The following is a 27,985-nucleotide window of genomic DNA, read 5'->3' on the forward strand; positions in this document are numbered from 1 at the left end:
CTACAGCAGAAATCAAGTCTCTGTTGACCAAGAGGGTTCCTGGGATTCCCGGGCGCAGGTAGCAACCTCCAGCCCCGCCCCCAAGCGCACCAGGCCCCGCCCCCGAACGCACCAGGCCCAGGCAAGCCCGGCCAGCACGAAGCGGAAGTACTAAGTCCCGCCCTCCGTATAAGGCCGCCCCTACTGGCATGGACGGGCAGATGCCTTATCCAATGAGAAGGCAGGACCTGACGCCTTAGTCCTATGGGCTGCGACAACTTTGACCAGGAGGGTCTTTCCGGGTCCTCGCACGCCTCTCTGTACTCCAGCCGGCCTGTGCTGCGGTTGGGAGACCCGTTTGTGCAGGTAAGCGTGTCCCGACGCCTGCCGCGCTGGGCGCCGAAGGAGGGTGTCGCTGCACCCACGCAGAGGTCGGGGAACGCCGAGCTAAGGGGCAGGAGGAATGAGCAAGTGATACACAGCCGGAGTGGGCGTGGGCCCGGGCCTGGCGGGTTCAGCTGGGTCCCCAGGGTCACCTAGTAGCGACCGAACCGACCCACAGGCCCAGGGCTGTCGCCTCCGTTGAAATTCGGGCGGTGATGGAGCACCAGCCCAGTAGTACTTTTTGGTATACATTTTGGAAGAGGTTCTTGTTTGGGGTTTTTTTTTGTGTGTGTGTTTATTTTTATGTGTATGGGTATTTGGCTTGCATGTGTGTGTGTGTGCTGCAAGCATGCCAGTGTCCATGGAGGCCAGAAGAAGGCAGACAGATCCCATGGAACTGGATGGTTGCAACCGCCATGCGGGATGCTGGGAATCGAATCTGGGTCCTCAGTGCTCTTAACCACTGAGCCATGCCTACATACACACACACACCTTTTTATTTTTTATTATGTGTGTGGGTGTGTGTACTTACACGCCTGTGGAAAATGGAAGAGACCAAATGTGTCAGACACCTGGAGCTGTAGTTTCAGACGTGAGCTTCTGTGTGAGTGCTGAGTATTGAACCAGGGTTCTCTGAAGAGCAGCCAGTGCTCTTAACCGCGGAGCCATCCCTCCAGCCCTAGTGGTAGAGAGGCTAAGTGGTAGAGAGGCTAAGTTGCCCGAGGTTTTGGACAGGCAGTTAGTTAGTTATATGGAAGAGTTAGTAAGCCCTAGTGTGGACCAGCCTCAATTCTCGGCCACACCAAGTTGTGCATTAGTGAGGAAGACAGTCTTTCCACACCATTTCTTCACAACCCGGGTGCATTTGTGGTCTCCTTAGTGACTTTGGGAAGCACAACATCCCCACTACCTTTGAGAGCCACAGACACTGTCTTGTGTGTGGAGCAGGGCAGTAAGGAGGAGGGGGAAAAAAACAAACAAACAAAAAAAAAAACTAATGAATCAGCTTCCTGGAGAAGTCAAACACCCTACGTCTGGAAATTGAGGTGGAAATAACAGTGGAAATTAATTGAGGTGCTGTGCCATGGGTGATTGCGCCCAGAGGTGACGGGGACTCCCTCTTGCACCCTTACTGCGACTTCGTTAGGTAGATATTGTTAGCTCTATAAGCCTCTGTTTCCATGTTGTAAAGTGGGGCTTAGTTTTACTGTTGTTGTGTGTGATGCTTGGGCAAGTGTGCATGTGGAGATCAGGGAGCAGCTTGGTGGAGGTGGTTCTCCTGTGGATTTCAGGGATGGAATTTGTAAGGCTAGGGGCATGTGTGAGTGAATGCCGCTTGTGTGGGAAGTGCCCTCAGAGGCCAGAAGACTGTTGGATCGCTTGGAACTGAGGTACAGGAGGCCACAAGCCACCTGGTGATAGTGGGTGATGGGAACCGAGCTCAGGTCCTCTACAAGAGCAGCAAGTGCTCTTAACTACAGAACCATCTCTCCAGCCCTTTATTTTAGGTTTTACGCTGGACAGAACTCCTAATGAGCCATCTGCATTTTCCCATTTCCCTCCTTGTTCACTCGTGGTCCACACTATTGAGGGTGGAAACCTTTTGTTGTTGTTTTTGGTTTTTTTGTTTTTGTTTTTGTTTCTCTTTATACCTTTGTGCCTTTCCTGGAACTCACTCTGTAGCCCAGGCTGGCCTCGAACTCACAGAGATCCTCCTGGCTCTGCCTCTCGAGTACTGGGATTAAAGGCGTGCGCCACCACCTCCCGGCTTGGTAACCTTATTGAAGGGACTGGTTTTTATGCTGGATTATACCAGCATTAGCATTTTGCATCTTCCTGTGTCTGAGGAATCAAGAGTCTTACTGAATTTTCCTCTGTTTGCATTATTTCTCGCCTTATTTATGTATTTAATTTTTGTGTGTATAGTTGAGTGTGGTTGTGTGGAAGTTAGGGGACATCCTGAGACGTCATTTGTCACCTTGTTTGAGACAGGATCTCCTGTTCCCTCTTAGTTCATTGAGCTAGCTGGCCTTGGAACTTCTGAGGAGTTCTCTGCCTCCACCCCCCATTTCACAGTAGGCGTGAAACCTCGTCCTGGGGGTTCCAAGCCATATGAGTGGCAGGTGCTCCCCTCCTGTCTCCCCAGCCCTTACTGAATGCCGTAGCCGCTGTTAGGTAGTACGTTTGCAAGGTTGTGCATCCACCGTTGGCCATGTCATTCCCAAGTATTTTTGTCATTATCCCCAAACCCCCGTCTTCCAGCCATGTGTTGGGGTGAAGTGGTGTAGTCCCAGGACCCCCAAGATGTCCCCCAAGTGCTCAGGCTATATTTGGGTAGCAAAGAGCCCAGAAGCACTGTGCTACCCACCCATACATGCTGTTGCTCTCATGGTGTCCCAGCCCCAGGCTCTGGGATCTGCTGCTTAGCTGGTGCTTGCTGCCATGTACAGAGCCCCAGTAAAGCCAGGCCTTTTGCTAAAACCTACAACATGGGGAATATCGAGCCAGGCCTGGAAGGTCCTGGAGGTGGGGAAAGACTGAATGTGGGCTGTTGGATTCCTCAGACCACACACAGAGCCTTACCTCTTCATATGTAGGAAACTGCCTGACAACAGGAAAAACCCAACCTCCCAAAGAATGAAAGAAACAAGCAGACCTTTGCCAAGCCCCGCATGTAAAGCAGGGCTTGAGTAACTGCAAACAGACTGGGTTTGCTTGACTTCTGGACCATCCGCAAGGAAAGGTTGGGAGCCAAAGGAGTTGAGCCTTTGAAAGCATTGTAAAAATAAAGTGAGGGAGCTGGAGGGATGGCTCAGAGGTTAAGAGAGCTGCCTGCTCTTCCAGAGGTCCTGAGTTCAATTCCCAGCAACCACATGGTGGCTCACAACCATCTGTAATGAGATCTGGTGCCCTCTTTTGGCACGCAGGCATTCCTGCATGTAGAATACTGTATATATGATAAATAAATCTTAAACTTTAAAAATATAAAATGAGGCAGTGGAGAATGCAGAAGCCTAAGCAAGTCCCCAGATTATAAAGAACACATTGGCTGTTCACCTGATAGTGGACCTGTACCCCAGCATCTCTGGAGTTCTAGGGGAAACTTTAGGGCCAGGCTGGCCTTGACCTTGATATATAACCAATGGTGACCTTGAACTCCTGATCCCTGTCTGGCTTTGAGTATATATCTGGACAGGACAGGAACCCACCTGGCATCTAAGCATCAGCAGGTTGTAGAGATTGTATGGGGGAGGGTAAATTTTAAGCACACTTATTTCTCCTCATTTCCATTTTTATCTCAAAATGACTTAGACTCCAGATTCTTAAATTGTACAGCTTCATCGTAGCCTGTTATCTCCAAATGAAATACTACTGAAAGTGGCATTAATTAAAGGGAACTCTGGCGTGTGGAAATAATGAGTTATAAAATACTGTACTCCCGGGTATTTAAACACCCTCCGTAGTGATGTGTGTGTGATCTTTTTCATGATTTACGATTATGGACTTCAAGCCAGGTGTGATGGTGTACCTCTGTAAACATAGCTTGTGAGGGACTGAGGCAGGAAGAGTCACATGTTCAATGCTAGTATAAAGAGACCCCCCCCCCAAAAAAAAATTGTAGATTTCAAATTATTTGATGTTTAATGTAATTGGTAATGCTGTCATAAGTAGTTGGGTTTTTTTTTGTTTGTTTTGTTTTGGATTTTGGTTTTTGGTGACATGGTTTCTCTGTATAGGCTTGGCAAGCCTGGAACTTGCTCTGTAGATCAAGTTTGTGTGTGTGTGTGTGTGTGTATGTATGTATGCATGTATGTATTCTGAGGGGCGTGGAGAGGAGCCAAAGCTAAAGGAACAGATCTGAAAGCCATTGAGCGTGGTGACACAGACCGAGTCAAATGTGGCTCCAGAGCCATATGCACAGTGAGAATTCAACACAAAGAGATAATTTTGCCTGATAGTAATATGAAAAAACAGCACACATCATGGGGTCCACACATCATGGGGTCTAAATTAGTCCTTCCCAACCAAGGGCAAGTGGTGGATCACAACTATCTGTTTCACTCTCCCAGGGAATCTGACTCCCTCCTCTGGCCTCCTGGCCAATAAGCACGCATGCACAGGTACACTTGCAGGCAGAGCACCCATACACATAAAATAAAGAGAGAAAACAAAACAGGAATAAAGTGAACTAGGTGAAAACATGTTAAGTGAAAAAAGCCAGATACAGAAGGCCTTGTATTTTTGGATAACTTGTATATGAAATCTTAAGGGCAGGCAAATTGGGCTGGTTTTTTAGTCTTCCTAGTAAAGTCTTTTGTTGTGAATAGTTGCTATTCCAGTTAACTCAAATGCATTTAATTCATAAAGGAGCTGACTGTTTTATATTTGCAAGAATAAGAATGACTATTTCAGTAGGTAAAAGTGCTTGCTCTGCAGGCCTCCAGGCCTCTGTAGCTGAGTTCCACCCTCCGAGCCCAGTGGAAGGAGAGAACTAACACTCAGAAGTTGCCCTCTGACCTCATACGCTGTGTCACGTGTACGCCCATATCCACACACGTAATGAATAAATCTCTAAGAAGAGACTTTACACTTGCACTAATGAAGTGTCAGCTTAGAAACTAGCCAGCTCTATAGTCTTCTGACTCTATTTCAAGTCTCTCTTCCCCATTTTTACCTACTTTCAAAATAGAAGAGTCTTAATTGTAGCGTTCTGGCCCTCCCCCAAGTTTGCTTCCCCACGCTTGCATATTTTTGTTTGTTTTGTTTTCCGAGACAGGGTTTCTCTGTGTAGCTTTGGAGCCTGTCCTGGATCTTGCTCAGTAGACCAGGCTGGCCTCAAACTCACAGAGATCCGCCTGGCTCTGCCTCCCGAGTGCTGGGATTAAAGGCGTGCGCCAGCACTGCCTGGCTCCCTTTCATATTTTTGAGCTAGTCTCCTATGAAGCCCAGGTTGGCTTCCTGAGATCAGTTATCCCAAATCAGGCTTTTGGGCTCCACTCCTCCATCCTTGGCCTCCTGGCTCCTGATGCCTCCAGTTACTCACTTCCTAGTCCCAGTTCCTCTGCAGTCTATGAAGGTCCCGCCCCGCCCCACCCAGACTCTTTCCACTTGAGTGCCATCTCCAGTTTGTGAGAGTTTGCCCTGCTGCAGTGTCCGGCCTCTCTTGCTCCCTTTCTGACAGGGGTGATGAAGTCTGGAGCTCTCCTCAGCCTGACCTGCCTGCCTCTCCAGCCTCCTCTGCAGTCCCTTGTACTTGACTCCGAATGCACCAAAGTGCTCCTCCTGTGTCATCATCATCTGTCCTGTCCTGTTACACACACACAACACACACACACACACACACACACACACACACACAGTCCTCTAGCCTGTCCACACAGGGCTATCATTCCTTGCTCTCCTGCTAGGATGTGAGAGGTGTCATGGGGCAGGGGGCCACGGCTCTGCCCAATTCCCAGTGCCTGATGCACATCGGGTGTTCTGTAAATATAAAATACTAAGGGAAAACAGCCAGCAGAAAGAAGCTACCTAGGGTTTGAAGTGAGGCGAGCTAGAGAGAAAGCTTAGTGGTTAAAACACTGGCTTTGATTTTCATAGGACCTTGTTTTGATTCCCAGCACCCACATGGCAGCTCATGTCTGTAACTCTGTCCCTCCCTTCTCTGGCCTTCTTGGGTACCAGGCACACAAGTGATGCACAGATATAGATGTAGGCAAACCACCCATACACATTTTGGTTTTGAGTATCTCGTAAGTGAAGGGAGCTAGAAGTAAAACTCAATAGCCAGGCCCAGGACCCTGAATTCAGCCCCAGCGCCACAGAATAAAGAGTAAAGAGCAGCAGGTTTGTCATTGGTTTTGGATTTTTTGGTTTGGTTTGGTTTTTGCTCAGCAGTAGTTTCCACATAGCCCACTAGGTCAGTGGGTGCTAAGAGCAGGAACAATAACACGGGATCTCTTGCCTAGCATGTGCAAAGGCCCTGAGGTCTCCAGCTCTGCAACAAAACAAAAAAGGAATTCACAAACCATGAGACAGGAGTGTATAAGCAAGTTTAAAACAGACAAATTAATGCAGATAGAAACCACAGTATGGATCTTGAGAGTGAACTTGCATTTTAGAAGAACATACTTTTCATCCTTAACATGAACTGGTTTTTAGTTTTTTGGGTTTTTTGGGTTTTGTTTTGTCTTGGGTAGCTCAGGCTGATCTCAATCTCCCTGTATCACCCAAAAACCCAAAGGATAACCTTGAACGTTCAACCCTCTTGCTTACCCTCCCATGCTGGGTTACAAGAGTACCACCAGGCCTTAAGTTTTATTTATTTTTACTTTGTGTGTATGGGTATTTCCTGAGTGTATGTCTGTGCGCTGTGGGCAGTCGGTGCTGGAAGATGAAGAAGGCGGCCTTGGAGTACACGTGGTAGTCAGAGGACAACTTGGAGTGGACTCTACCATTTGGGTTCTGGGTTCAAACTCTCCTCATATTTGGTGAAGAGCATCCTTACCACCCCCTGAGCAATTTACCAACCCTCAGCTTTTTTTTAAAATTATGTGTATGTGAAGGTTGGGTGTGTGCATGTGAGTACAGGTGCCCTCCAGAGCCAGGAGAACACTTGGATCCCCTGGAGCTGGGGTTAACAAGCGGTTATGAGCCACCTGATAGCAGTGCTGGGAACCGAACTCACGTCCTCTGCAGGAGCACTGCATGCCCTCATACCTGCTGGGTTCTCTTGAGAGTCTCACCGGGCAGCCAGGCTGGCCCTCACTTAGTGACCTCACTGCCCTAACCTGCCAAGTGCCCGAGTTGGGACTAAATGAGGCTCCCCAGCTTTGACCATAAGGATCGTCAGCAAGAGCATTTTAGCAGAATGCTGGGGCTGGGGAGATGAAGACACTGAATTTGTAGATCACTTTTCCGGAGTGTTTCTGCACCTTTGCAGTAGAGAGGGAGCCATTAAACATGAACTGTGATGTCCCCAGGGGAAGCTGAGGTAGACATCTAGGTGGAGAGAGTGTCTTGGAAGGGCACAGAGACAAGACGTTTATTTCTCCAAGACAAGAGTAAGAATTCACCCAAAGCCAGGCAGTTGGTGGTACAGGCTCTGAGTTTGAGGCCAGCAAGTTCCAGGACAGTCAGGGCTACACAGAGAAACCCTGTCTGGAGGATTGGGGTAGGGGATGAAAAAGAATTCACACAAGTGTGTGTGGAAAAGATGTGCAGAGTTGAGGTGTTCGCATCTGATCACGTCTCGTCTCTGTAGTGGTGGGAAGGGGTACTGGGAAAGTGCTAGAAGCAGACTTTAGGGAAGGCTTGAGTGGTAGCCTCACCAATGGCCATCGTGAGCATGGTGGAGCGGCCGGGCAAGTGGGAGAGCACGCAGCTGGGTGTCTGATGTTGTTTTTCTCTCACAGGAACAGAAATGAGTAGAAGCGTCTGGCAGAGTAGAAGACGCGGGCGAAGCCGCCAGCAGAACCCCACCTTCAGTCAGGGTGACTCTAGTGAGAGGTAAGTGTTCAAGTTTGGGGGCCAGCCTTGCCCAGTGCCGTCCTGGCTGTCCAGTACAGTGCTCACACGTGTACTCGCCTCCCGGAAGGAGTTGGCAGTGGTGCCGGTAGGCCTGAAAGCCTGACATGTTGCCATCAGCCCACTGCTCCGGGGAGTGAGGGCAGCCACGCTCTTTCTTTCGCGGTGACTGGCTTCTGACCAGAGTGCCAGCCGTAAGGCTACTGGTAGCGTTTTCTGACACAAATGGATATCTGCTTTTCCATTTGGAGACTTGGGAGGGGCAAAAAAAAATCTTTCTGGAAATATTAGCTATAGCTAGTGTTAGTCCTGGGAAAGGGCTTATAAAATATGTACTTAACATATATGTTGCTTATATAAATGTATATAGTATGTGACATAATTACATAATATATGCATTCTACTGAGACATTGACCTGATGCCTTGTCTCATCTTTTTTTTTTGGTGTTGTTGTTGTTTTATTTTTTCGAGACAGGGTTTCTCTGTGTAGCCTGGCTGTCCTGGAACTCACTCTGCAGTCCAGGCTGGCCTCGAACTCACAGAGATCCACCTGCCTCTGCCTCCCAAGTGCTGGAATTAAAGGTGTGTGCCGCCGCCGCCGCCGCCGCCACTGCCGCCGCCGCCACCACCCAGCAATATATGCAAATCTTTATGTGGACAACATTTTGTGTGTGTGTGTGTGTGTGTGTGTGTGTGTGTGTGTGTGTGTGTGTAGATCTCTACATAGCTCTGACTGTTCCGAAACTCACTTTGTAGACCAGACTGTCCTTGAACTCACAGTGCATGTGCCAGTCCCACCACCACCATCCCAACCCCCCACCCCCCCCCACCCCCACCTCACATACCAAGTCTTTTTTTTTTAAGAATTATTTATTTACTTATGTGTACAATGTTCTGCCTGCATGTACACCTGCAGGCCAGAAGAGGGCACCAGATCTCATTACAGATGGTTGTGAGCCGCCACCATGTGGTTGCTGGGAATTGAACTCAGGACCTCTGGAAGAGCAGCTGGTGCTCTTAACCCCTGAGCCATCTCTCCAGCCCACCAAGTCTTACTATACACAAAAGTATACGAAGAATAAAGCAGTGACTGCTGTGTGCCCACCCACCTTGGACTGTCTTTAAAGTCCCCGGAATACCCATTTTCCACATCCCATTACGTTTGTTATCCTGCACGAAGCACAAACATGCCTGTCTCCTCACCACCCACTCCCGCATCCTCACCTGGCCTCGGGTGAGGGCTCCCAGGACTTCTGACAGGAAGTCTCCCCTCGGCGTCACAGGTGGTCCCCTCTTTACAGCACAGGTGCCAGCTGCAAATTCTTCCACATGCCGGCCCTCCTTTTATGCATTTGGGGGGGGGGTGCGTGCCATGGTGTACATGTGACTGTGAGTCACCATGTGAGTCCCAGGGATCAAACTCGGGTCATCAGACTTGACCGCAAGCACCTTTATCCACTTAGTTGTCTGGCCAGCCAGGCCTCCTTTTAAAATAGATCAATTTGGAGGTGGCAGGAGTCGAGTGGATATGAACTCTTGCTGCCATTGTGGAAGGAAAGAACCGACTCCCTCGAGTTGACCTCCACATGCATGCCTGCCCACACCCATACACATTTTCAATTCTTTTTTTTTTCAATTTCTAAACACAGGGTGATGATGTCAAATATCAAGGTACCCTCCAGAATAAATTAACACAAACAGTAACAAACCCCTTTGAAGATTATGGGAGAAAGAACAGAGCTATGACCCTGGGAGGTCTACTTTCCCATCTAAAATGGCTCTCTCCCGTAAAGCCACCCTGACTTGACTGTATAAAAACCCCTAATAAGCTGCCTGGCCCTGGGAGCCCTCAGCTCACTGGACGTAAATCTCGAATTTGGCCCATACCGTCGAAAGATCAGCACTACACCCATTGTTGGTATGTTTTGGTAGGAGAGCCATGGATACTTTCTGGGCCCCGGGCCTTACCCCACAAGCCAGAACGGGTAGCAAGATGTGATCTAGGAGATTTTCCGCCAGTTTTGGCAGAGCGGTTTGGAAACCTGCTGGGCCACTTTCTGGGCTCTACATGGAAAAAATGGAGCAGCAGTCCTTGGATGGGAAAGACCATCGTTTGTCATGACACTCAATCCATCCTCCTGCTGATCACAGATGGGCTGCCTCAGAACGCTCTGGACAGAAAAGGGAGAGAAAGTAATTTTCCCTGCAGCTGTGCATAGCGTCGGTATTGATGAGACACAGGCTGGTCTTTGCTTCCCTCAGCCTAGCTTTACAAATTTCCTTTTATTGTGTGTGGGGAGAGGGATTCTCTCAGGATTCTCACCCCATATCTCAGCGTGTAATTGCCACCGAGGCCACTGATGGCTTTACAAATCCAGTGTGTTAGCCATGCCCCCGTCCTAATATGGAGGAAATTACCTCTGTTCCCCAAATCCCAGTTTCTCCATCTGCAAGGTTGTCTAGCCAGATAAAATTGAAACTCTGCTGCTGCTGAAGCCAATAAGGAATGAAACTCATCTGGCTTTGTAAATGCTGCTAAGCAGATAGCCCAGCTAGTGATATTCTCATTGACAAAGATTTCTGGTTTTCTTTTCATCGTGGAAAATTCCAAAAGACCTCACAACATGCAGAATGCCCAAGTGAGAAAAGAAGGAATTCCTATGACAGGTGTCCTCTTAGGAAGGGAGGGAGGGGGAGAGAAGAGGGGGGACGAAAGAGAGGGGCTGGCCCTTGTTTCGATGTGTTTGCAGTAAGGGGTCAGTGCTCCCCAGATAATCACAAAGGCCAGATGAAGGCTACAGACTTGCTCAGGTAGGCCCTTCAGTCAGAATGAGAACTGGCTGGGGAGATGGCCTTGGTTGATTCCCTGGAACCCACATCTAAAAGCCAGGTGTGGCATCCATCGTGTGCTTTCGCTCCCCATACTAGAAGGCGGAGGCAAACATAGCCCCAGGGCTCACCAGCCGGCCCCGTCTATTTTGTGAGGTCCAGGCCAATGAGAGATCCTGTCTCAAAAAGACAGATAGTACCTGAGTGTGGACACCCAAGACCGGCCTTTGCCCTTCATGAGCACACACACACACTCACACTGCCACAACTGTGTGTCAACAGGTCCACCATAGAGTCATCGCAGAGCCCACAAGATTCTGACCACCATGATGCCGAGGCCCCATCAACCTCGTCCAGCAGAGCTGGAGCATCATCTGTACCAGGTAAGCGGGAAGATGGGTAGGGCTCCTAGCTTGCCTGGAGGAAAGATAAAAGCTCATCCTGCCTCAAACCAGGTAGTGGGTCTGCCCTGGCAGCCATCCCTCAGCCAGGCCTTGGATATGTCTCTTGGGGGAGGGGGGCGTTGGGAGTCCATTTTTGGTTTTTTTGTTTTGTTTTGTTTTGTTTGTTTTTTTGTTGTTGTTGTTTTGCTTTTGAGACAAGGTTTCTCTGTGTAGCTTTGGAGCCTATCCTGGAACTCGCTCTGTAGCCCAGGCTAGCCTCAAACTCACAGAGATCTGCCACCCGAGTGCTGGAATTAAAGGCGAGCGCCATCACCGCCTGGCGGGAGTCCATTCTTGACTTGAGGGAATTCTAAAAGCAAATTGATCCGCTGAAGGAGCCAGGTGTCTGGAATAATGATTCTGGAGGAGATGGTCTCTCCAATACAGAACTCAGCAACCGACCGAGACTGTCGCTCAGCCAGCAGAAAAGACACACAGACGATTAGGTGGGTCAGTGTTTTCATTTAGTCAGTTGAGTTCTTTTTCTTGAAGATCTTCCAGGCTTTTATTTCGACCCGGAGAAGAACCGCTACTTCCGATTGCTCCCTGGTCATAACAACTGCAACCCCCTCACAAAGGAGGGCATCCGGCACAAGGAGCTGGAGAGCAGAAGGCTGCAGCTGCTGCACCAAGAGGACAATCAGAAAAAGGTGGGCCTCACCCTCGGCTGCCCGGTGTCCTCTCCTCCTCCGACAGCACCCTTGGCTGCTGAGAGCAGGTGGCCCATCAGACGCCCCGGGACACTCAGCGAGAGGACGGCAGTGTGCTGTCAGATTTTCCCGGGGAATGGATGATGAGGAAAAGAGCAGGCAAGGACCCCACCTCCTACTCCTGTTTCTGTCTGCTGACGTAGACCTTGGCATCTGGCCTGCTCTGCACACACCAGCCTGTCCAGGAGCCTAGACGGAGGTGTGGCATTGACTCTCCAGCACAGCCCACAGGACTGCCTTGTGCTTGGGTTTCCTTCCCGCCAATGAGAGGAGACTTGGAGAGGACACCATCGAATTTCTGTCCACTTAATACCCGTTTCCCTGATTGTGTCCTGTGGGGTTTCCTGTTTCCCAAACCACAGCACAGATAAATCTCCAGTGGCTTTTTGCTTTTGTTTTTGTTTTTTGGGCAAGGTCTCTCATAACCCAAACTGGTCTTGAAAGTACTATGTGTCCAAGGATGGCTTTGAACTGGTGTCCAGGATCCACCTCCCCAATGCTAGAACTCCAGGTCTGTACCACCATGGCTACCATCACTGAATCTTCCTTTTCTTTTTTTAAATAAACTTAGAAAATTACCAGGATAGGATTTAACGCATCTTCCATCCTACGAAAAAACCAGCTGGGTTTTCTCAACACGGCCAGTTACTGCCGGTAAGACAATGCCTTGGTTTGTCTTGAATGTTCTTTCCTGTCCTTGTTTCTGTATTCCACAAATCTAGTCAGATGAGACCTTGTGCTACTCTGTGAGAAGTCTTCGGAGCTGAGGATCTTCAGTTTGCTGGCTGCCTTCTACATCTTTTTGGTTTTTCAAGACAAGGTTTCTCTGTGTAGCCCTGGCTATCCTGGAACTAGCTCTGTAGACCAGCTGGCCTCGAACTCACAGATCTGCCTGCCTCTCTGCCTCCTGAGGGCTGGGTTTAAAAGGAATATGCCACCACTGCACGGCTCCTTTTTTATTTAAGCCAAGACTGGTGACACATAACTTTTAATCCCAGAACTCTGGAGGCAGATCCCCTGGGACTGGAGTTACAGACAGTTGGGAGTTGCTGGGAGTTGAACTGGAGCCATTCTGGGCTCAGTCTGCAGCCCTACCTTGGTCTTACTGGTTACACAAACCCTCCCTCTACAGCCAGCTCTGCCTGCTGTATCTTAAACAGCTCTGAGTAACTGCTACTCTCCTCAGCAAGGGATGGAGACTCCTGAGGGTCTAGTGAGAGAGGAGAAGGGATTTATAAAAATTAGTCGGGACTCTGTGACGCTCACAATAACTTCATTCCTGAGACCCCTTCTGGTGACAGGTATGGCATTGAGTGAGCACGTGCTCTGCTTCACCAGAATGCTGTGATGGGAGGGAGGCCAGGGATGCAGCTCAGTGTCCAGTCTTGTTTGCTTCACGTGTCTGATTCAGTCCCCCCAGCATTCCCAAACATTGCATTATTTTTGTGACGGCTGTTATGACTCTAACTCGATCTGGCGAGATAAGCTGATAACTCCTCCCATTTCCTAAAGAGGAAACTGAGGTTCAGAGTGGAGTGACTTGCTCCAGGTGAAAACAGAACCTGTCAGCTCCAGACCCTAACCCCTACACTCTACTACCTCTACATGGATGTGAGGGAGGACCAGTGCGCGCTTCAGGGAAGGCCAGCCGCGCAGGGGTAGCGCACAGTCTCCTATATTTCCTTCCCAAGAAGGAAGAGAGTCTCGCAGAAAGAGCTCTTCTGCTTGAGCTGGAGAGGAAGCCATGCTTTGGACGAGGAAAGGGGATGTGAGGTGGGGGGTGGGGGCGCACTCCTGGACTCTTCTAGTTCACCCTGTGCCCCTCAGCAGCCTGTTCATCTCTCAGGCACAGCCTCGTCATCCCAAGAGAAAGTTTGTACTAGGTGACTGGGTCTGATCCCTCTGGAGTCTAATCTTGGATTTGGGGAAGGGCTGCCCAGTGGTTTTTTATTTGTCCTTAGCGTTCTCTGTGAGAACTGATGTGGAGATAGATTGAGTGTGGGGAAAGGCAGAGTCCCAGGTGTTTCTCTTCTTTAGTAGTTGTTGAGCCATGACCTCCTGGAGATTCTGAACTGAATCATCCTCCTCTGGTTTGAGACCAGCCTGGTCTACAAAGTGAGTTCCAGGACAACCAGGCTACACAGAAAAACCCTGTCTCAGAAAGAAAAAAAAAAATCATCTTAGGCTGGAGAGATGGCTCAGTGGTTAAGAACACTGGCAACTCTTCCAGAGGTCCTAAGTTTAATTCCCAGCAACCAAATGGTGGGTCACAACCATCTGTAATATGATCTTATGCCCTTTTCTGGCATGTAGGTATACATGCAGATAGAGCACCATATACATAAAATAAATAAATCTTTAAAAATAAATAAAGCCAGGCAGTGGAGGTAGCATATGCCTTTAATCCCTACACTCGGGAGGCAGAGGCAGGCAGATCTCTGTGAGTTCAAGGCCAGCCTGGTCTACAGAGTGAGTTCCAGGACAGCCAGGGCTGTTCTACAGAGAAACCCTGTCTTGAAAAACAAACAGAAGAAGTCATCTTCCCACAGAGGTGGTTCTAGAAGTGTGCGCCCTGGCATCAGACTGTGGTGTCCATTCCCTCCCTCTGTTTCTGTTTCTGTCCTCAGTTTATCCCATGAGCTTCGGGTGAGCTGCATGGAGAGGAGAAAGGTAGAGATTCAGAGCTCAGATCCTTCTGCTCTGACAAGTGACCTGTTCAACTTCATCCTGGTGAGTGACACCTGTCTGTGGGTCCTCAGGTGTGGCTGCCACTGCTGGCTCATTGTTAGCGTTCACTACGCCTGGCTAACAAGCTGATTACTGTGAAAACAGGTGTCTGCCCTTTGGTTTGGTGGGAGTTTTTGCTGTTTTAAGATTGTGTGTGTGACTCACTCTTTAGTCCTGTCCCACGACATAAAGCCTGGGTCTTCTCCCTGGCCGTGGTGTGTGCAGCTGAAAAGGCACACAGTGTGGTACGCATCCATGTGCCCTCAGCTGCTTCACAGTGTGGTACACATCCGTGTGCCCTCAGCTGCAGCTCAGTGCGTTTCTTTGCTCAGTGTCCATAGTTCCCACAGTGGCAGGACCCTATAGACCTCCATCACATCGTTTGTAGGAAGTGGAAGGTCTCTATTTACTGAGACCTGGACTGGATGGAAATTAAAGCCCACCAGTACAGCCTGTGGACATTGTAAGGGAGCCAGCGTGTGCCCTGCACATGAAGGATGCTCCCCTCTCCATGGGCCTCCTGAGTGCGTGTCTTGCCAGGAAGGCCACATCCTTCCTGGAGGCCAAGGGGAAGCCTGGGAGAGTGAGACTAGGCCATGGAAGTAGTGATCGGCTAACGGGATGGGAGGCCAAAGCACAGACCAACCCTTGAGGCCTCCTGGGTCTCAAGCAGAGCCCACCCATGAAAGGAGTATTGGGGTCAGGCCCAGATTCTCCCCTGCCGCAGCCCTTGTGATGGGAGTGGGGTCTGAACCAGCAGATCCGTGGCTGCAGTGGGTCCCTCCAGCCCCTTCCCCGGCACAGTGTGCAGTCTGCCGGTGCACGTTTGCCTTCGGTAGAGCGGTCTCCCGTCACCAGCACCACGTGGGACTGGCTGGCTTGTATGGCCAGAGGACTGGGAAGGCAGTTTTCCACATTTGATTCTCCACTGGTACGTTCTCCAGGCATGTAACTCTGCAAGCTTGTAGAGTTGGGGGAATTGTGTGTGTGTGTGTGTGTGTGTGTGTGTGTGTGTGTGTGTGTGTGTGTGTGTACAAGCACATGGTTACATATATAAAAAAAAATAAATATGGAAATTTAGTTTGAAATAACAATGTTATGTTTTGTTGGGGATTCTATTGGGGGAAGTTTAGGGGTTGCTTTTTGAGACAAGGGAACTATGTACCCCAGGCTGGCCTCAACCTCAGTTTTCCTGCCTTAGTTAGCTTCCTAAGTGTTGGTATTACAGGCACTGTGTTGTATTTTTAAATTAAATACAGCAGGGTCTCACTGTGCAGCTGGCCTAGAACTCACAGAGTTCTCCATTGCTTTCATGGTGGCCATATGGTATAGTTCTCTGGGCCAACATTCAGATCCTCCCAAACTCAGTTCTGAGGTAGTCACTAAGGACACCAGACTTCCTGGCCATGTCCTCTCTTTACCATCTTCATCCATTCCTCAGAAATGGCAGGGCAGACTCTGAGCTTTGCTCGAAATCACTACATTGAGCAGGAAGCTAAGTTAGGTCCCTGCCATATTCCCTTGTGGAGAGGAGCCTAGGCGGCCGCATGGCTCAGCCCGAGAGATCACTTACAGCCTGTCTCCCTCCAGGCAGATACTAGCAGTGACTGCCTCTTCACAGTGAATGATGTCAAAATTGGAGGCTCCAAGTACGGCATCATCAACCTGCAGGGTCTGAAGGCCCCCACGTTCAAGGTGCACATGCATGAAAACCTGTACTTCACCAACAGGAAGGTATGTCCTGCCCTGCCTCTCCAGCCTTGCAGCACGCTTGATTTGTATCAAAGACTACGGGGGTCCAGCCCCTCGAGAGTCCTCTCCCAGGATCCGGGAAGAATCTACAACCAGCTGATAATTAATCTTTAATGAGAAGAAATGAATCTATGTACACGAAACTCCTTGGTCCATATACTTTATTATTCTGTGTCAGTTACAAGCTTATATTCTGCTCTCATATTTAGGTCATCTTTAGCCTGATTTCTCTCTACACTTGTCTGCGATCCCCTCTAGGTTCTATCTTAATTCCTTCATCTAGTTCTGCCCCTTCTAGGTTCTCATCCATCTTGTTCCTTCCCATATCATTTCCTCTCCCGTCTCCTCTCTCCTCTTCTCATTCTACCTCATCTTGTTCTTTCCCATCTGGCTCTTCCTCATCTTCCATCTCGTTCCTCTAGTCCTCTCTTGTAGCCCTTCAATCTGCTTCTTCCCCATCTCAGTTTGTTCCTCTCAAGTTCTTACCCATCTGGTTCTTCCATTCTCTTTTCTCTTCTCTGTTTCCTCATGCCCTGGAAGTCCTGGTATATATACACTTACAAACAGTATTCCCTTAGCAGTGCAAAGCCAGGCTTCCAGGGTCAAATGGAGGCGTGATAAGAATCACTCACATAGGGAGGCAATAACCGTTAATTATCACTTGCAACCCCAAAGGGAAGTGACCAATGGGGAAATAAATTAACTAAAGGCTAAATTCAGGTAATATCTAAGAAGAGGGCTCTTATGTGCTCAACTATAATCTTAAACGTGGTTGGTAGAAAGTGTTAAGAATCTATAAATTGCTAGGTCAATGGGAGAAAATAAAACTGTCTTCTTTTTTCCTGTAGCTCCTATCTGTCCAAGCTATCTACCTTTTTTCTTCAGGGTGGGGGAAAGTGTGCTCAGTCGCTAGGCAACCTATGTACAGCTAGATGCCTCTGGTGATAGTTAAAGGGAGATCTGGAACTGGTGGTAAGGTTTGGGAAAGGAGGAAGTAAGGCTTAATTGGCATATCCGCCAGGCCTTCTCAAACAGGTAGCCCGGATGCTTAAGTCTGTTCTTAGAGAGTACAGAGGTATCTCTGATAAAGTACTTTCCTCCATCTGGGGATGGACCTGGCCGGATGCTGCTAATGATAATTACAGGGAGGCTTGAACTGGGGTTCTGGCTGAGCATATCTGTCAGCGCAGAAGGTTATCTAAATATTCCTAGAAGTGGTTACGTAAGGAGTTAGAGGTCTATAAAGTTAGTAAGGCTGTAAGAAAGAAGGGTCCGAGCTGAATTGTGTAAAGCTATTACTTAACGTCCACCTGACCTAGGCGGTGTCTCCTTGTGGAATTTATCTTAAATCAGGAGACTTGCATGTGGACTGTTATTACTGCTAGTCCTTGAAAGTAGCCAAGGGAGATATCTGATTCCAGAGAAAGCCTTTCCTGAGGCTGTTCTCCAAATACCTGGAATGTGTATGTCCAGAGAGTGATCAGTCTACACTGTTAGCACTTCTTAGGGAAAAGTCAATTGGGAAAACTATGAAGGCACACATGATTCTCATAACAGAATACAGCTGATATATAACAAGCCAAGTAACACCAAAAACTCCTTGGGATTTGGCTTCCTCTGGAGGAATTCCCTGATTCCTCCAGGTAGTGACTTTGCCATAACCAGCTGAGTTCTTATGATATTCCTGTGGCCTGCAGCAGATTTGGGCCTAGGACACTGCTTAGATGCCTAAATTCATCAGGGAAAGGGAAAAGAGCTTTGTGAAGAATACGGGAAGAGCTGTCTCACTTGGGGACAGATGACTTGTTAGTTCCTGAGAGCCCACAGGAAAAGGAATGCCCAGAACATCTTATGTCAGGAGAGAAATTTAGTTGAGGTGGTTGGGGCGGCCTCAAGGCCGTGTGCTCACTGGCCATCAGGACATTCTTTTCTAAAGGATCAGAATCGATGTGAAGGGGCGTGGTTCCTGGAGTGTGGGCTGTGGTGATCACAGCCTGGATGGAGTCCGCCCCTGGGCATCACAAATGTCAGGTGCTCGCTGACCAAGAGCAGCCTTTAAACTGCATCTAAGAGGCTGTGACTTCCTGCTCAGCCAGCGCATGAGCCACAAGGTAGATGAGGTGAGCCAGGTGTGGAAGCTGGACTCTGAGTACACAAGAAGGCTGAGACTGGAGGGTCACCCTTTGCTTGAGGCTAGCCTGAGCTACAGGGTGAGCCTAGCCATATTTTCTCCTGTCTCGGAGGAGGCAGAGAAGGGAAGGAAGGAAGGAAGACTTGGCACACCTTTGGTTAAGAGTACACTTGTCTCCTGGCCCCTAAGTTAGAGAACTCAGGACTGGCTTGGGGGGTGGGGGTGCCAGATACCTTAGCATGGGACCCACGCTGGTGTGCAAGGACTGAAGCCTGGAGTTTGCTTCCTTCCTGTACCTCTTAGGTCCCAACGTGTCTGAGCAGGGAGCCCCACTACCCTCAGGATGCTTCTTTCAACATTTCCTTATGTTGTGGTGACCCCCAGCCATAAAATTATTTCATTGATAACTTCATAACTGTACTTGTGCTGCTGTTAGGAATCGTAATGTAAATATCTAATATGCAGGACATCTGATATGCAATCCCTGTGAAAGACCCACTTGACAACCCTCCCCAAGGGGTCACAGCCCACAGGTTGAGAACCTCTGAATTAAGGGGTAACATCGGTAGAGTGCTTGCCTAGTATGTTCAGAGCTTTGAGTTTAGTCTCAGTACTGTGTGGGGTGGAGGGTCATGTGTCTGTATCCCTACAAATCTTTTCTTTTTTCATTTTGAGGTGTGTGTGTGCATGCATGCACATACATGTACACATGTATCTCTGTGCATCCAGGAGAGGTTGTTGGGTCTCCTGGAGCTGGAATTACTGGTTGGGTGCTGGGACCCAAACTCAGGGTCTCTGTAAGAGCAGCAAGCGCTGAGCCATCTCTCCAGCCCCTACAAGCTGTTTTCTAGAAGAAAAGCATTGACCATTGTTCCCATGAGCGGCAGTGGACCTAATCTTTCTCTCGTCCCACTCCCTCTCCAGGTGAACTCTGTGTGCTGGGCCTCACTCAGTCACTTGGATTCCCACATCCTGTATCCTTTGGCAGGTGAAGAGGCGTGGTGGATAACCAGGCCCTGGTATGGACCTAAGCATCTGTGGAGATGGCAGAGGGGTAGACCGTTCTGCACCCTTGCCTCACGTTTTGGACACAAACTACACCAGGTCCAAGGCAGGGAGTCTCCATAAGCAACTGGAGTGCAGGGGTGGCTGTTTGCTGGGTGCTGATGAAGTTGCTGTGTGCCAGACAGCTGGGACTTGATGATGTGTAACTGCTAGAGACCGCACGGGACCCTAGGAAGTCTGACTCCAGACCCTACCTGCTCCACCACTGACATACAGTCTCGGGCTCTTGGGTCACCAGACTGACCGACCCATCATCCCTGCCAGGGGAGTCAGTGCTTTGGTGAAGGAGTCAAGTAAAAAGGATCAGTACAGCCCTAACAAGGTAGTCAGTCGTGAGGTGGCGTGAGAAAGCAGAGATTGGGGAACACCGAGGAAGGCAGAGGGGAGTACTTTGACACTGAGCACAAGACTGTAATCTCAGACCTGTGCCTTTAGAACACTGGTTTCTGGCCTCTCAGTGAGCCTGCGGGGCTCTCTCTCTAGGAACACAGTAGCCTACTGTGATAGGGCCTGGGCTTTCTGTGTAAGATCTGTTTAACATGGGCCGGGTGGTGGCGGCGGCGGCGGCGGCGGCGGCGGCGGCGGCGGCGGCGGCGGCGCACGCCTTTAATCCCAGCACTCGGGAGACAGAGGCAGGTGGATCTCTGAGTTCGAGGCCAGCCTGGACAGGCATCAAAACTACACAGAGAAACCCTGTCTCGGAGAACAAACAAACAAACAAACAAAAAGACACTTATCATTGGTTCAATCCATAACTAATGAGTTCTTTTTTTTTTTAATTTATTTACTATATATACAGTGTTCTGTCTGCACATGTCCCTACAGGCCAGAAGAGGGCATCAGATCTCATTACAGATGGTTGTGAGCCACCATGTGCTTGCTGGGAATTGAGCTCAGGACCTCTGGAAGAACAGCCCGTGCTCTTAACCTCTGAGCCATCTCTCCAGCCCCCAACTAATGAGTTCTTAAGCCTATGTGCTGTCATTGAACTTGAGATTTACTTCAACACATGCACAGGCAGATACATGTGCAGACATGTTATACCATGGCCTCAACAAACTCACTTCACTTTGAAAACCCAAGTTCTCTGGTAGAAGACAGGAAACAGGTTGAAAGGGACCAAAAGCTTTGAGCTGTGTGTGTGACATTATGTTCCTGAAGGAACTGAACCTGGGTGTAAAAGTGTTGTCTCTGGACTCTCCACCCTCCTTTGTGTTTTATAATTTCCAGAAAGATACTGATGGCCGCCCTTCTCCCAGAGGAGGGCCCTGTCCGTACCCGACTTTCCTTAACAGATTTTTGCAGCCTGTGCCTCATGGGCCTTGCAGAGACGCCAGGCTGTGCCACCCTGCTCCCGGCGTCACTGTTCGTCAGCAATCACCAAGGTACCGCGGAGTCCTCTCCTTTGTCTCTGACGAAGGCCTGGGTCCTCTGTCTCCCTGGGGGTCTCGTGGAGACATGGGTACCAGAAGCTGGACGACCCCTGTTCAGCACATGGGGCGGGGTGGGCAGCACTGTGGGAGGGTTCCCAAAGTCTGCCCCAGATCACTGCATTTTAGAGTTGGCTGTTTTTTATAAACCCTATGAGGTCATTTCAGCAGCCAGAGCACAGTGCACATGACTAGCCAGTACAAGACATCAGAACATTGGTTTGAGCTGCCTGTAGCGATCATTCAGAAGGCACCGGTTAAGCTCCCAAGTGTGGTAGGCGTGCTGGCTGGCTGGAAGCAATCTGACTGCCCCTTCTGGCAGACTTCTGCGTGTGGTTTGCAGACATCGGGCAGAGCTGGCCCAAAACACAGCTACTCCGTCCCCACGTTCAAGCGCACTGCTTGACCTCTGGAATACCCCAGCAGGTTCCTCCTGGAAGTAGATGAGGCTGTGAACATTGAGCCCTGTTGGCATCTCACTGCCCAACAAACTTGTGGGGTATATATCTTACCACTTGACAGATAAGGAAACTGAGGCAAAGAGCCTGTCAAATTTTGCCCCACAAAACTGGTTTTTTAGTGCTAGGAGTCTTGTTATTAATTCCCTTAGGGAACTATACGAAGTGCAAGTAGAAACTGGAAAGGGTGTGGAGGAGGCTTCTGGGGTACTGGCCCGTCTTAGTGGTGGGCACAGGCTGGTTCTCCCTTGACATGTTCTGTCAGTTCATAGTTTCAGTGTGTGACTTGAGCAGGCTGTTGGTATTGGGACCAGGACTGAAACCACAGTCCCTGTGACCCCACACGGCCCTGGAACAGTGTTAGCACTGTGAATGCCACAGTCTGCCCCGAGAACACGAAGTTGCTCCTTGAGCAGACATCCCTCCGAAGTCATTCTCTAGTTACCACAGAATCCAGTAAAGGTCCTTGTCTTGGTCCTAGAGTCCTGGAGGCTGGGAATTCCAGCAGCATACTCCAGACTCTGGGGAGGGCAACCCATTAGTGCTGACGTCATTCTGTTGAAAATCCACCATTGCCACGTTGGAGGCCCATCTGCATGACCTCATCAAATCCTGGTCACCTCCCAAAGGCTCCATCTCTGAAGTGCATCATCGTAGGACTTGGGGGTAGTTGTTGCAGAGAGGGACTCTGGGAGACATCTAAACCACACTTTTCCCAGTGGTGTCCCAGATCTGGTGGTTGCTCGCCTGGTAACGTGGAGGCGTTCCTGGGCCTAGAAGGCTGCCCGGTTTTCCTTTGTTTCTCTTAGCAGGTACCGACCAGCCTGGCATGCTTTGCAGTTTCCAGATCCCTGGTGCCTGGTCCTGTGCCTGGTCCCTGAACATCCAGGCAAATAACTGCTTCAGTACCGGTGAGCCATGGCCACATCCCTGGGTGTGAAGTAAAGAACTCCACAGACCTGGAGGTCCACCCAGCAGTTCCTGGTTCCCCAGACTGCCAGCATCCCTGGTCTCAGGGACCCATTTCTTGTCTCCGCCAGGTTTGTCTCGGAGGGTCTTACTGACCAACGCGGTGACAGGACACCGGCAGTCATATGGGACCAACAGTGATGTCCTGGCTCAGCAATTTGCAGTCAAGGTTGGTTGGCTCGGGAAGGGTATAACAGAAGGTCCCCACAGTGGAATGTTTGTGGGAGTGGAACTGGATTTCCCTGGTGTAGCATCTGGGCTGCCGCCTCTTCTACAAGAAGAAAAGCGCGGGAACGATCAGTGGGCACTTTGTCTGTTTGGGTTTTTTATTGGTTAGTTGTTTTGATTTGATTTGGTTTCGTTTCCTTGAGGCACAATCTCGAGGAATCTCTGCCTTGAACTGGTCGATCTCTGAGTTCGAGGCCAGCCTGGTCTACAGAAAAACCCTGTCTCAAAAACAAGAAAGAAAAGAAGCCCAAGGGGCAGTGGTACTCCCTCTGAGCACCTACAAGCTCACCACAGGGTGGACACTGGAGGACGCACAGGGTCCGTGTCCTCAACCTCTTACAAGAACTCAGACTTCCTTCTAAGTCCACTGGGACCCAAACTCCAAATACCAACCCTAATGCCAGGGCATACCCTTCCATTCTTAGGGGCCAGTGGTCAAAACTGAGTGCTACCTCTCTCTCTACAGACTCCCTTACTCTTTAATGGCTGTCGTTCTGGGGAGATTTTTGCCATTGACCTACGTTCTCCAAGTCAAGCCAAGGGCTGGAAGGCCACCCGCATCTTCCATGACTCAGCAGTGACCTCTGTGCGGGTCCTCAAGGAGGAGCAATACCTGATGGCATCAGACATGGCTGGAAAGGTAGGAGATCCTGACTTCAGCCCTCAGAATGGTAGGGTGCAGGCCTGTAAGAGACCCTGGTACCAAGGCACCAGGGTAGGGGCTATCTTGAAGTTCTTTTGATACTCCACATGAGCTTAATCTTGCCTAGATAGAAGTGCAGAAGGGCCTCTGGGTCTGTGGTTTTGATGGACTCAAACTTTAGGAGTTAATGGCAGTCTCTATAATCAGAAAAGGCCACTGGAGATCACTCCACCCTTGCGGCTTCATACCTGGTAGTCACTGAGTTCCTGCCAGACCCTTCCCAAGTTAACGCTTTGTGCTTCTTCCTCCAGATCAAGCTGTGGGACCTGAGGGCCACCAGATGTGTGCGGCAGTATGAAGGTCATGTGAACGAGTATGCCTACCTGCCCCTGCATCTGCATGAGGAGGAAGGGATCCTGGTGGCAGGTATGTGGGGAAGGGGAGGTCCATCCATCACATGTTGCCTGTGAGGGCTCTTGCATCCTACACAGCAGAGACAAATGTGCTCGGACTAGGATTAAATAATGGGAATTCTGGGCCACTGCCAGCATCACCTCAGAAACAGGCAGGTGATGAACATCAATACAGCAGCTGGGGACTGTTGGATTGGAGGTCAGGCCTCTTGGAGTCACAGGATTCCATCAGGCACCATCTTGCCCATTCTGCTCACATTCCCTTCAGAGGATGCTGAGAAATTAAGGGTCCTGAAGTGCTTGGATCCTGGCCCTTTAACATTACCCATGATCCACAGGGGAGCAGCCGCAGCTGTCTGGCCACTGAGCCCTGAGGGAATTAAAGTAACTGCAGATCGTACTATTCCCAGGCCACAACACAGAATCCATGTTTCTACACATGGAACAGTTGGCCCTTGACATGTTCTCGGTCTTCCTGAGGCTCCCATGTGCCAATGTCCCTACAGACAGTACTCATCCCCTGTTAGAATCCTGGGGGGCCAAGCAGCGATACTGCGCTGGAGCTTTAGCTGTACTCAAGCGTCTTCAAGGCCAGCACTGGGCTTGCTCCTAGTGACGGTCCTGAGTCTCTCAAGAGTTTCCACGTGCTGAGAGGCAGGCACGGGGCCTGCACAGCTGCAGGAGCATGCCCCATGCTCCAGTGTGGGCCTGCGGTCACCAAGTACTCAACTGAAACCTGATTGCTGAACCCCCACAGGTCTCTAGGAGCACCGAACATCTGGGCTGTCCCAGCCCATGGTGTCGCGTGCCACATTACTCAGAACTAGGAGTCCTGCAGACTTTAGCTTCAACCAGAAGTAGCTGGCGTCTGCTCTGCCAGGATGTAACCAAGTTGAGAGATCTTCCTGGCTAGTTCATAAAAAGGAACCCAGCTGCCTGGCATCTAGACCAGCTAGACTCCCACTTGAGAAGAGTCCCTACCCGTGGGCCTGGGTGCCGACTGAGCCACTGCTGTGTCACAGCCAGCCAGTTCATCCTTGTCACTTTGAACACCTGCGGCTAGTTAGGGTTCTGGAGCAACAGACCAACTCAGGGTCTTCATTTTAAGAAATATATTAGCAGAAATACCCTCCACCAGTGGGTTTGTGTTTGGCCCTGGGAGGTCCTAAGACGCCTTGTCCACATGCCATAACTTTCTTTGCATTCTCTAACCTCTGTGTGTCTTCCCTCTTTCTTAGTGGGCCAAGACTGCTACACAAGAATCTGGAGTCTCCATGATGCCCACCTGCTCAGAACCATACCTTCCCCATACCCCACCTCCAAAGCCAACATCCCTAGTGTGGCCTTTTCTCCTCGTCTTGGGGGCCCCCAGGGAGCCCCAGGGCTGCTCATGGCTGTCCAGCAGGACCTTTACTGTTTTTCCTACAGCTCATTGTGTCCAGGCGATCTGGAGGAAGGCAGGTGGAGTGAATGGCAGCTCCCTTCAGTTTCTAAAGAGGACTTTTTTTAAGTGGCGCCTGATGTATTCAGATGGTGTTCTTCAGCTTGAGGGCAGTGCAAAGTGGTTGACATGGGGGGGCTGGATAATGACTCAGCTGTTAAGAGCATTGGCTGCTCTTCCAGAGGACCAGGTTCAATTCCCAGCACCTACATGGCAGCTCACAGCCGTCTTCAATTCCAGTTCCAGAGAATCCAACACCCTCTTCTGGCCTGAGCACCAGACATAACATGCAGGCAAAACACCCATATACATAAAACAAAAAATACAATTTTTTTCCAAGTAGTTTATGTGGAATAAGTTCAGTAAAGTGGCAGTTAAATTGTGGGTTCGGGACATGAAAGGCCTTTTCCTATTGAATTCCATGGACATTTCCCCCCTTCATTGGCAAAGCAGACTATAAAGACTGGCAAAGCAAAATTAATTCGAGCTACTGCTGACACCAGGAACCATCCAGTGGTGGGGACGACCTGAGTGGTCAGTGCTGCAGCAGCAGGAAGAGCTGCATCATCTACCCTGGAGAAAGAAAGGCATCCGGTGCAGAGGAGCAGCAGGCCATGGCTTTGTGTCTGCTGATTCAGGGCCAGCATTGAAGCCACTTTACCTTGCCTTCTCAGACGGTGCCAATAAGTCCTAGATTCTTCTGTTACCATGCACAGGCATTGGAAGGGACAGCGGATCTCTTCGAGTGCTGTGGCTCTAAACAGTCCTGAACATACCTTTCTTGGGGAGTCTTCAGGATGTAAGGGACAGCCACTTCTGTTACAGTGACTTGAATGTCAGCTCTAAAGCCCAAGGCCAAATTTGGCTTTGACTTTTTTGCAATCTTGGAGCTGCAGTTTATGAAATATTTATAGTGTTAAAATCCTTTCTACCAACCAATAAAGTAAAAAGAAGCATGTGCGATGTTGTTTCTGCATCTGATTCGGATCTTGATCCCTTAAGCTGGTGAAGCATCAGATTGCCCAAGGAAATCCCTCCTGAGCTGGCCAATGGGAGAAAGAGACCCTAAGACCAGCCTCACTAGCTTGCCGGAGACCTTCAGGTTGCCCTCCTACACTGCTGCCCTGCTCTGTTCATGCTCCAGGAGGCTGCTCTCTAGACCTCTCCAGCTCCCTGTCCCCAGCACTCAGTGGGTAAGCAGAGGGCAACAGAGCAGTGGGGTGGGATTGATGGTCCTCTGGCTCCGTTCCTGTTGGGACTAGGAGTATCTGTGACCAGAGGCCATGGCCTTTATTGGAACACAGCTCTCTATGTCCTAATGACTTTCCTATTTGTGTCAGGCACAATGTTCCCCAATTAAGCAATTACCCACTGAGTATTCATCTTTCTCCTCAGGGGTCCTAATACCACTTATATAGAGAATATCACCAATCTACTATACTGACTATTTTATTTGATCCTTGTAACAATTCATAAAGAAGAGGGAATAGATAGTTAATGTAATTTACATCAGTGTCATCTTACAGATGAGGAAGCCGGGGTCCAGGCTCAGTAGTACAGCATGTCCTCCTCAGCTAGCACGAGGCACTGGCTTCAGGTAAAAAGCTGCTGCAATTCTAAACTGTCCTCTTCAGAGGCCACAACCTCAGCAAAGACACAAGATGATAGACTACAGCAGCCTGGGAAATACAGACTGTGAGGATGGGGGTGTCAGGAGAAAGGAGCCGTGTCAAGCGTGGCAGTGGCTGAGATCGCTCAGCACCAAGCAACGAGTGTTGTGTTGACCACAAACCACCCGACTGCCCTGGGCACATGTAGTACCTGGATCTATGACAAATACATGAGGGAATGCGGCAGCAGACGCTCAGCAAGGGTGGATTATATACACTGTGTATTATAAACAGTAACCGAAACCAGCGCCATAAATGAGAGTATGCAAGCTACAGGCACAGACTGAGTTGCCTCCCTGAAGACGATTCCAATGTTGGAAATGCAAACACGGTTGCACAATTACCATTTCGTCAGGACTTTTTTTTTTTTTTTTTTAACACCTGGAAACCTGGCTCTGTGTTCCCAACTAGAACAATCTGTATAACCTCCGAGCCAGGTGCTGGCATAGAGAAGTATTAGTGTTGTCACGTGCCATGAACCTCAGAACAAAGGGGGAGGTTGGACCGCTAAGGCCTGATCATAATGGAGAGCGGCTTGTGAAGGGTCCGCTTAAGGGAAAGGTACTGACCTTACTGGAAAGACAGAATTCACAGCTGGGGGAAGGGAAGGAAAACAGAGAAGCGCTGTGGCACCTCGAAGGGCCCCGATGCTGACCCCGGGTGGCTCTGTACTTCCGAATCTCAGCCCACAGGCAGCAGCTGTAAACCATGCGCACCAACACCTACCTTCCAGGCCGGTGGGCACCACGGCCAAAGCCACAAGGCCTGGCAGGCAACTCAATGGTTGTTTTCCAACTCCCAATAAGCCTACCCGCTGAGAAAGCCGAGAGCTGTAAGGATCCCAGCGGCCACTGCTTAGGAGACCTCCTGGAATCCCAGTGCTCATGTTGAAGTGCCATCTTCACGGTTCTGTGCAGTGATTAAAGCCTGTATGAAGGACCTGGTGAGGAAGTGTCCTGTGCAACTGGTGCCAGGAGAGTTCTCTGAGAGAGAGGACGAGGTGTTCCTGGAGGACAGCCATGCTGTTTCTTAATCCGGGTGCTGGTTAGATTTGCGGCATCCAGCTGGAGAAAATTAACCAAGCCCATAGGTTTGACAGTTGAAATTTCTCCAGGCCCCGTTTTCAGCCTGCATTTAGCTAGCTACCCCGTCCCTAGCTGCCTAGCTGAGGCTGGGACTCTCTCTCTC

General features: G+C 49.8%; 1 protein-coding gene across 2 annotated transcripts; it reads left to right on the plus strand.

The window, feature by feature from the left end:
• Window positions 1–235: 235 nt before the first annotated feature.
• Window positions 236–26,087, plus strand: Dcaf4 (DDB1 and CUL4 associated factor 4). 2 transcript variants are annotated; one of them, XM_028877193.2, is made up of 14 exons: window positions 236–345; window positions 7,776–7,869; window positions 11,000–11,100; window positions 11,653–11,810; window positions 12,442–12,524; window positions 14,498–14,600; window positions 16,188–16,331; window positions 19,405–19,454; window positions 20,851–20,930; window positions 22,243–22,344; window positions 22,474–22,571; window positions 23,097–23,270; window positions 23,585–23,699; window positions 24,925–26,087. In XM_028877193.2, the coding sequence occupies exons 2-14, from the start codon at window positions 7,784–7,786 to the stop codon at window positions 25,194–25,196; spliced, it is 1,566 nt and encodes a 521-aa protein (XP_028733026.2). In that variant the 5' UTR covers window positions 236–345; window positions 7,776–7,783; the 3' UTR covers window positions 25,197–26,087. The 2 variants fall into 2 exon arrangements, with proteins under 2 accessions (XP_028733026.2, XP_028733039.1); XM_028877206.2 differs by having other exon boundaries at window positions 22,246–22,344.
• Window positions 26,088–27,985: the final 1,898 nt, after the last annotated feature.

The sequence above is a fragment of the Peromyscus leucopus genome, chromosome 14, assembly GCF_004664715.2.
Source record: "Peromyscus leucopus breed LL Stock chromosome 14, UCI_PerLeu_2.1, whole genome shotgun sequence".
Taxonomy (NCBI): domain Eukaryota; kingdom Metazoa; phylum Chordata; class Mammalia; order Rodentia; family Cricetidae; genus Peromyscus; species Peromyscus leucopus.